This window comes from Oncorhynchus gorbuscha, unplaced genomic scaffold (genome assembly GCF_021184085.1).
Source record: "Oncorhynchus gorbuscha isolate QuinsamMale2020 ecotype Even-year unplaced genomic scaffold, OgorEven_v1.0 Un_scaffold_5828, whole genome shotgun sequence".
In the NCBI taxonomy this organism is placed as follows: Eukaryota; Metazoa; Chordata; class Actinopteri; order Salmoniformes; family Salmonidae; genus Oncorhynchus; species Oncorhynchus gorbuscha.
This window is the reverse complement of record NW_025749549.1, coordinates 1-8,802: the sequence shown is the minus strand read 5'-3', so window position 1 is coordinate 8,802 and position 8,802 is coordinate 1. Positions and strand designations below refer to the sequence as shown.

The 8,802-nt window shown below is 41.5% G+C and overlaps 1 protein-coding gene across 1 annotated transcript; it reads left to right on the top strand.

Annotated features, from left to right (window-relative positions):
• Nucleotides 1–4,422: 4,422 nt before the first annotated feature.
• LOC124029229 (alpha-aspartyl dipeptidase-like) lies at nucleotides 4,423–5,402 on the top strand. Its single transcript, XM_046341008.1, has 4 exons — nucleotides 4,423–4,615; nucleotides 4,854–4,913; nucleotides 4,986–5,068; nucleotides 5,272–5,402. The coding sequence occupies exons 1-4, from the start codon at nucleotides 4,457–4,459 to the stop codon at nucleotides 5,336–5,338; spliced, it is 369 nt and encodes a 122-aa protein (XP_046196964.1). The 5' UTR covers nucleotides 4,423–4,456; the 3' UTR covers nucleotides 5,339–5,402.
• Nucleotides 5,403–8,802: the final 3,400 nt, after the last annotated feature.

Below are 8,802 nucleotides of genomic sequence, written 5' to 3'. Positions count from 1 at the left end.
TCTAACTACTTAAACATGTCTCTATACTTAAACTGTTTGAACTACTTAAACATGTTTCTAACTACTTAAACATGTTTCTAACTACTTAAACATGGCTCTAAATACTTAAACATGGCTCTAAATACTTAAACATGGCTCTAAATACTTAAACATGGCTCTAAATACTTAAACATGGCTCTAAATACTTAAACATGTCTCTAACTATGTCTCTAACTACTTAAACATGTCTCTAACTATGTCTCTAACTACTTAAACATGTCTCTAACTATGTCTCTAACTACTTAAACATGTCTCTGTCTCTAACTACTTAAACATGTCTCTAACTGTCTCTAACTACTTAAACATGTCTCTATGTCTCTAACTACTTAAACATGTCTCTAACTATGTCTCTAACTTAAACATGTCTCTAACTATGTCTAACTACTAAACTATGTCTCTAACTACTTAAACATGTCTATGCTCTAACTACTTAAACATGTCTCAACTGTCTCTAACTACTTAAACATGTCTCTAACTATGTCTCTAACTACTTAAACATGGTCTCTAACTACTTAAACATGTCTCTATGTCTCTAACTACTTAAACATGTCTCTAACATGTCTCTAACTACTTAAACATGTCTCTAACTATGTCTCTAACTACTTAAACATGGCATGTCTCTAACTACTTAAACATGTCTCTAACTGTCTCTAACTTAAACATGTCTCTAACTATGTCTCTAACTACTTAAACATGTCTCTAACTGTCTCTAACTACTTAAACATGTCTCTAAAACATGTCTCTAACCATGTCTCTAACTACTTAAACATGTCTCTAACTACTTAAACATGTCTCTAACTATGTCTCTAACTACTTAAACATGTCTCTAACTACTTAAACATGTCTCTGTCTCTAACTACTTAAACATGTCTCTGTCTCTAACTACTTAAACATGTCTCTGTCTCTAACTACTTAAACATGTCTGTCTCTGTCTCTAACTACTTAAACATGTCTGTCTCTGTCTCTAACTACTTAAACATGTCTGTCTCTGTCTCTAACTACTTAAACATGTCTGTCTCTGTCTCTAACTACTTAAACATGTCTAACTATGTCTCTAACTACTTAAACATGTCTAACTATGTCTCCTAACTACTTAAACATGTCTCTAACTATGTCTCTAACTACTTAAACATGTCTCTAACTATGTCTTAAACATGTCTCTAACTAAACTATGTCTCTAACTACTTAAACATGTCTCTAACTATGTCTCTAACTACTTAAACATGTCTCTAACTATGTCTCTAACTACTTAAACATGTCTCTAACTACTTAAACATGTCTCTAACTATGTCTCTAACTACTTAAACATGTCTCTAACTATGTCTCTAACTACTTAAACATGTCTCTAACTATGTCTCTAACTACTTAAACATGTCTCTAACTCTGTCTCTAACTACTTAAACATGTCTCTAACTATGTCTCTAACTATTAAAACATGTCTGTCTCTGTCTCTAACCACGAACATGTCTCTCTATGTCTCTAACTACTTAAACATGTCTCAACTAATCTCTAACTACTTAAACATGTGTCTAACTATGTACAACTCAAACATGTCTAACTATGTCTCTAACTACTTAAACATGTCTCTAACTATGTCTCTAACTACTTAAACATGTCTCTAACTATGTCTCTAACTACTAAACATGTCTCTAACTATGTCTCTAACTACTTAAACATGTCTCTAACTATGTCTCTAACTACTTAAACATGTCTCTAACTATGTCTCTAACTACTTAAACATGTCTCTAACTATGTCTCTAACTACTTAAACATGTCTCTAACTATGTCTCTAACTACTTAAACATGTCTCTAACTACTTAAACATGTCTCTAACTATGTCTCTAACTACTTAGCATCTCTGTGGAATGCTTTCGACACCTTGTAGAGTCCATGCCCCAATGAATTGAGGCTTGGGAGGGGGGTTACAACTCAATACTAGGAAGGTGTTCCTAATGTTTCAGAGTCAGTGTGTAACCTAACTGTAATGTATTTCTTGCAGAGGGGTGAAGAGGATTTTATTCATCCCCTATGCACTGTGTGATAGAGATGGCTACGCAATCACAAACAAGTTCAAAGTCTGGGTACGTCTTTTGGCCCAATCCTTGCAGCCTTACTGTTTTGTGTCAAATATCTCAGGCCCAATCCCAAATCAATTCAAATATCTCAGGCTCAATCCCAAATCAATTAAAATATCTCAGGCCCAATCACAAATCAATTCAAATATCTCAGGCCCAATCACAAAAATTCAAATATCTCAGGCCCAATCACAAATCAATTCAAATATCTCAGGCCCAATCACAAATCAATTCAAATATCTCAGGCCCAATCACAAATCAATTCAAATATCTCAGGCCCAAATCAAATCAATTATCTCAGGCCCAATCACAAATCAATTATCTCAGGCCCAATCTCAATTCAAATCCCTAGACCCTATGCTTTATACTCCTGTGGAAAGATCTGAGAGGACTTGATTGATATAAGCACATTTCGCAACACTTGTCAAACCCTTTCTCATAGACGTTATCGGGCGTAGTAGGACTAGGTTGTCGATGTGAGACAGGTTTTTGTCGGTCGTTCTAATGTGAGTGTTGTCTGTTTTTGTCTGACAGGTTATGAGGTGGACAGCATACACGAGGCCTCTGACCCAGTGGAAGCTGTACGGAAGGCTCAGGGTATATTTATAGGTGAGGAGTGGACCTTGAGCTCAGACATTAACACCTCTTGGGGCCTCTCAAATAGGAAATCCCAAAACCATAGGCCTTACATACAGTAGGCGTCATTGGAGGAATGCTATTGTTACGCTTGTTACTGCAAGAGTTAAAGTCATCTACTACACACCAGTACACAGGTTGACTACGTGTGTTAAGAAGTTAGCAGGAGGGTATACAGTGTAATAAAGTCATAACAGCTGTTCTGTCTATAGGTGGTGGCAACACATTCCGTCTGCTGAAATGTCTCTACGACAACCATGTGCTTTCTGAGATCAACAGGAGGGTTCTGCAGGTCAGACTGATATATATATATATATATATATATTTTTTTTTTGAGCAGTGTTCCCCAAAAACCTGTCTGGTCGACAGCTGTTCCACTCTGGTAGCCGATATTCCAGAACTGGCACACCTGACTGGCTGGGAGTAGTTTAGGAGTTTTGGGAAACACTGTGCCAGATTAAACTGCCATTTCACAATATTTACAGTTGATTCCTACATGCACAGATATTGTTCTTACTGGCAGCTGATATAGCCAATAGAGACAGCCCATGAGTGGAATAAACAACTGAATGATTGTATATCCTGCTTACTCTTACGCCCCAGAATAGTGAACCCTGAGTAACCCCTACAGTAACCCTAACCCCTACAGTAACCCTAAACCCTACAGTAACCCCTACAGTAACCCTAACCCCTACAGTAACCCTAAACCCTACAGTAACCCCTACAGTAACCCTAACCCCTACAGTAACCCTAACCCCTGCAGTGACCCTAAACCCTGCAGTGGCCCCTACAGTAACCCTGGCCCTACAGTAACCCTAACCCTACAGTAACCCTGAGGCCCTGCAGTGGCCCTACAGTAACCCTAACACCTACAGTGGCCTAACACCTACAGTAACCCTAACCCCTACAGCAGTAACCCTAACCCTGCAGTAACCCTACAGTAACCCTACAGTAACCCTACAGTAACCCTAACACCTACAGTAACCCTAACACCTACAGTAACCCTAACACCTACAGTAACCCTAACACCTACAGTAACCCTAACACCTACAGTAACCCTAACCCCTACAGTAACCCTACAGTAACCCTACAGTACACCTAACCCTACAGTAACCCCCTACAGTAACACTACAGTAGCCTAACCCCTACAGTAACCCTAACCCCTACAGTAACCCCTACAGTAAACCCTACAGTAACCCTAACCCTACAGTAACCCCTACAGTAACCCTAACCCCTACAGTAACCCCCTACAGTAACCCCTACAGTAACCTAACCCCTACAGTAAACCCTAAGTAACAGTAAATTCTACCCCTGCAGTAACCCTAACCCCTACAGTAACCCCTAAGTAACACCCTACAGTAACCCTAACACCTACAGTGACCCTAACACCTACAGTAACCCTAACACCTACAGTAACCCTAACACCTACAGTAACCCTAACCCCTACAGTAACCCTACAGTAACCCTAACCCCTACAGTAACCCTAACCCCTACAGTAACCTAACACCTACAGTAACCCTAACACCTACAGTAACCCTAACACCTACAGTAACCCTAACCCCTACAGTAACCCTACAGTAACCCTAACCCCTACAGTAACCCTAAACCCTACAGTAACCCCTACAGTAACCCTAACCCCTACAGTAACCCCAACCCCTACAGTAACCATGGTAACTCTGTTATAACCCCAGGACGGTGTTCCCTACATGGGTTCCAGTGCTGGCACCAACGTCTCTACTGTCAGCATCAACACCACCAACGACATGCCCATCGTGTACCCGCCCTCCTTCAACGCCATTGGTCTAGTGCCTTTCAACATCAACCCTCACTTCCTGGACACGGACCCTAACAGCAGACACATGGGGGTGAGTTGTACAGTGTAGTGTTATATAGCAGAGCATCAGTGTAGTGAATGCTGAAAGTCGTAGGGCTGGTTTCTCTTGACAAATATTCAGTGGTTATTTCTGAATGTAGAATCTCCATTGAAAATGTATTTGTAGTCTGGGACAAGGTTAATCTGTGTCCCGTGGTGCATTAAAGGATGCTGGTGTAAGGTCAAAATGTCACACTGTCTTTGTGTTTTTTTTTCTCTCTTCTCCCTAGGAGACACGAGAGCAGAGGATCATTCAGTACCACGAGGAGCCTGACACTCCATCTGTTCTGGTGAGTCTGAGAGAGATGGTATTCTACATAATATTAGGTTATGCTTTCAGCTGATTGGTTGATTTGTCTTAGGGCTTGAGAGAGGGTTCCATGTTGCTCGTAGAAGGAAACAAGGCTACTCTACTGGGCACTTGCAAGGCACGGCTGTTCACCAGGTAACACCAATCATCTCTCTCACACAAGTCCTGTGACCCATGACCCCCCAAAAAAAGCACAAAACGAGTTTTAACAGATCAAAGTGTTGAACACAATAAAGCAGGCTAAAATGTCTCTTTTTAATAGTTGTGTATGTTGCCCAACTCTAATTAAATAACTAGGGAGCCGGTGACGAGTCTCTCAGCCAGTGTTTGTGTTTCAGGGGGAAGCCAACAACAGACTTTGAATCTGGCAGTGACCTCAGCTTCTTGCTGACAGACAGACAGTGAAGTTTTACATCTCCGTTCTCCACGGCAAAGACTGATGCAGATCCTTACAAGTGGGAATGCACTTAAATAAATATTATTACCAAAAAAAATTGTCTTATGCATAAATTGTGTGGGGAGGGAGATATTATCATTTCAGTAAGGTGAACTTAGATGATTTATGAAACAACTAGCCACAGTTCATCAGAACCTTTATAGCACACAGATATTCGAGTTGTCAGAATCGATAATATGGAAGCAGGGCACAAAGAAATGCTTATGGTTTTAAAACATTTAATTCAGGAAAGATCAAAACGTTGTCAGCTCAACCAGATATGTGGGGGAAGGAACATGTCATCATTTTCAGTAATATTCCTTTTTTTTTTGTTAAACACCCAAAAGTATGAACAAGGAACAACTAGAAATCAATTGAAAAAAAAGTCTGGCAAAATGACATTATTGTAACATGAAACGTGCTTTAAGATAAATAGTAAAACAGACGAAGCAGTGGGTGATGGGTAATTAGATACTATAGTGCTCGAATGCAAAAAACAAAAACAATTTTAAGTTCCACGTTGATTACCCAATATGGGTCAATTCATCCTTTTAATACACAGTGACGTGCACATACAATTGTATAATCCTGTATCTGGAGAGTGGAAAATTGCCGGGGTTGTCATCAATTGCAGAAGCATAACATACAATACTCTCAACAATAAGTCCATATCCACACCCATGCAGTGCCCATTCAAAAACCATTTCATTAACTATTGTCTTCAAAGACCGTACAGCATTGTAATTGATTCCTTGCAGTCTCGAAATTCACATTATTGTAGCAATTCATTTTACACTGAAAGTCCCAAGTGCACTAAAAAAGATGCAGGACCAATAACCAGAAGAAGATCGAGTCCTTTTCAAATATGATTTACATCAGCATTTTTAATATCGAATCACTTGTTTGCTCCTCCCAGCCATTTCATACAGCAGTGTTGTCTAAGTATATGCAAGAGGAGTAGTAGACGACGGGGCTTCAGGATGCAGGGTACAGTGTGAGTATGATTATAAAGAGTAGATGGGACTGTGTGTACTGGTGCTATCCCATAGCGCTCTGTTCCAAAGTAGTGCACTACATGGGGAAACCTATTCAGACAGCTACACAGGGTCGTGTGTCGGAGCCCCATCAAGCATCGGTGTTCCTGTCACCGTTCTCCTGCGGTGCCAGCTGCTCCTTCTCAGCTGTCTTCCTGCGGGGGGGCGTACACGCTCGAAGAAACCCAGCTGGAGGGCGGGAGGCACAGACAATTAGGACCCCCACTCGCAAAAAAAATATCCTCTGAACATTTCTACATTCACGTGGATTCTACCACGATTGCAGATAAACTGGGAATTAAAAATCGTGAGTGAGAAAGTTAGAGCCACCAAGATCATAGCCTCAAAACATGCTTACCTCTCACTATTACCAATAACGGGAGGTTAGCAGTTTTTTTGGGGGGGGTGGTTGATATTTTTCTGGGTCTCATTTATTGATGTAGTGTTCAGAAATATATGTGATTACAAATTCATTTCCAAAACAAACAGCAAATGCATCCAACAACTTTATAGAGACACAAGCTTGATGTAGTTAGTCATTGTGTGCTAAGAATATGGGACCAAATACTCAACTTTTGACTATAACACCTTCAAAATGGAGGTAGGGAGGGGACGACGACGAGATACATAAAGTGCTTTAATTTCATAACGGTCACACATATGTAAAGAAGATGCTAAAATCTAGAACATTCTATACTGTTGCCTCAAGTCCAGACGGTGGAGTAGACACACATTTTTAGCTTCACGGTCCAGATGAATACAGGAGGGGAGTGTATGTTATATATTTTTTGTCGTTGGTGAATTTGCAACTGTTAAATCAATTTTTAAAAATGGTTTGAAAGACAGGACTAGGAAGCTCGTCATTAGGCTGGTCACTTCTGTCCGATCAGAGGGAGGTTTTAGACATAGTAATGGAGGAAGCTGGTCACTTCTGTCCGATCAGAGGGAGGTTTTAGATATAGTAATGGAGGAAGCTGGTCACTTCTGTCCGAGGTGGTAAGGAGAGGACATTGGGTTTTAGATATAGTAACGGAGGAAGCTGGTCACTTCTGTCCGATCAGAGGGAGGTTTTAGACATAGTAACGGAGGAAGCTGGTCACTTCTGTCCGAGGTAGTAAGGAGAGGACATTGGGTTTTAGACATAGTAACGGAGGAAGCTGGTCACTTCTGTCCGAGGTAGTAAGGAGAGGACATTCGTCATTAGGCTGGCTTTCAGCTGGTAATTTCTGTCAGATCAGAGGGAGGTTTTAGATATAGTAACGGAGGAAGCTCGTCATTAGGCTGGCCACTTCTGTCCGATCAGAGGGAGGTTTTAGACATAGTAATGGAGGAAGCTGGTCACTTCTGTCCGAGAGGTGGTAAGGAGAGTGCACATTGGGTTTTAGATATAGTAACTGAGGAAGCTGGTCATTTCTGTCCGAGGTAGTAAGGAGAGGACATTGGGTTTTAGACATTGTAACGGAGGAAGCTGGTCACTTCTGTCCGATCAGAGGGAGGTTTTAGATGCAGTAATGGTTGGAAGAGCCCAGGACGGAGAGAGAAACTACAGATTGGAAACTATTAATTGGCATGGATGTGCGTGTACCTTGTACATGACGAAGATAAGCAGAGCCAGTAGCAGTAGTCCAGAGATCAGGGCCAAGGTCACCACCCACCAAGGGACCGGTTCAGGTTCTGATTTCACCCAGATCACTGACATGCTCACCTGGAGGATATAATGCACAATGAGACAACAGACCATTCAGGACCCTATAGCAGGGGCCCCTAATTATATTACCAGCCACAACAGACCATTCAGGACCCTATAGCAGGGGCCCCTAATTATATTACCAGCCACAACAGACCATTCAGGACCCTATAGCAGGGGCCCCTAATTATATTACCAGCCACAACAGACCATTCAGGACCCTATAGCAGGGTCCCCTAATTATATTACCAGCCACAACAGACCATTCAGGACCCTATAGCAGGGGCCCCTAATTATATTACCAGCCACAACAGACCATTCAGGACCCTATAGCAGGGTCCCCTAATTATATTACCAGCCACAACAGACCATTCAGGACCCTATAGCAGGGGCCCCTAATTATATTACCAGCCACAACAGACCATTCAGGACCCTATAGCAGGGTCCCCTAATTATATTACCAGCCACAACAGACCATTCAGGACCCTATAGCAGGGTCCCCTAATTATATTACCAGCCACAACAGACCATTCAGGACCCTATAGCAGGGTCCCCTAATTATATTACCAGCCACAACAGACCATTCAGGACCCTATAGCAGGGTCCCCTAATTATATTACCAGCCACGACAGACCATTCAGGACCCTATAGCAGGGGCCCCTAATTATATTACCAGCCACAACAGACCATTCAGGACCCTATAGCAGGGTCC

Bases quoted from the DNA above. Each gene is read 5' to 3' on its own strand.
- LOC124029229 (XM_046341008.1), top strand. From the start codon at position 4,457: ATGGGTTCCAGTGCTGGCACCAACGTCTCTACTGTCAGCATCAACACC. The intron at 4,616-4,853 runs GTGAGTTGTACA...TCTTCTCCCTAG, and splicing joins CTAACAGCAGACACATGGGG to GAGACACGAGAGCAGAGGAT. The intron at 4,914-4,985 runs GTGAGTCTGAGA...GATTTGTCTTAG, and splicing joins CTGACACTCCATCTGTTCTG to GGCTTGAGAGAGGGTTCCAT.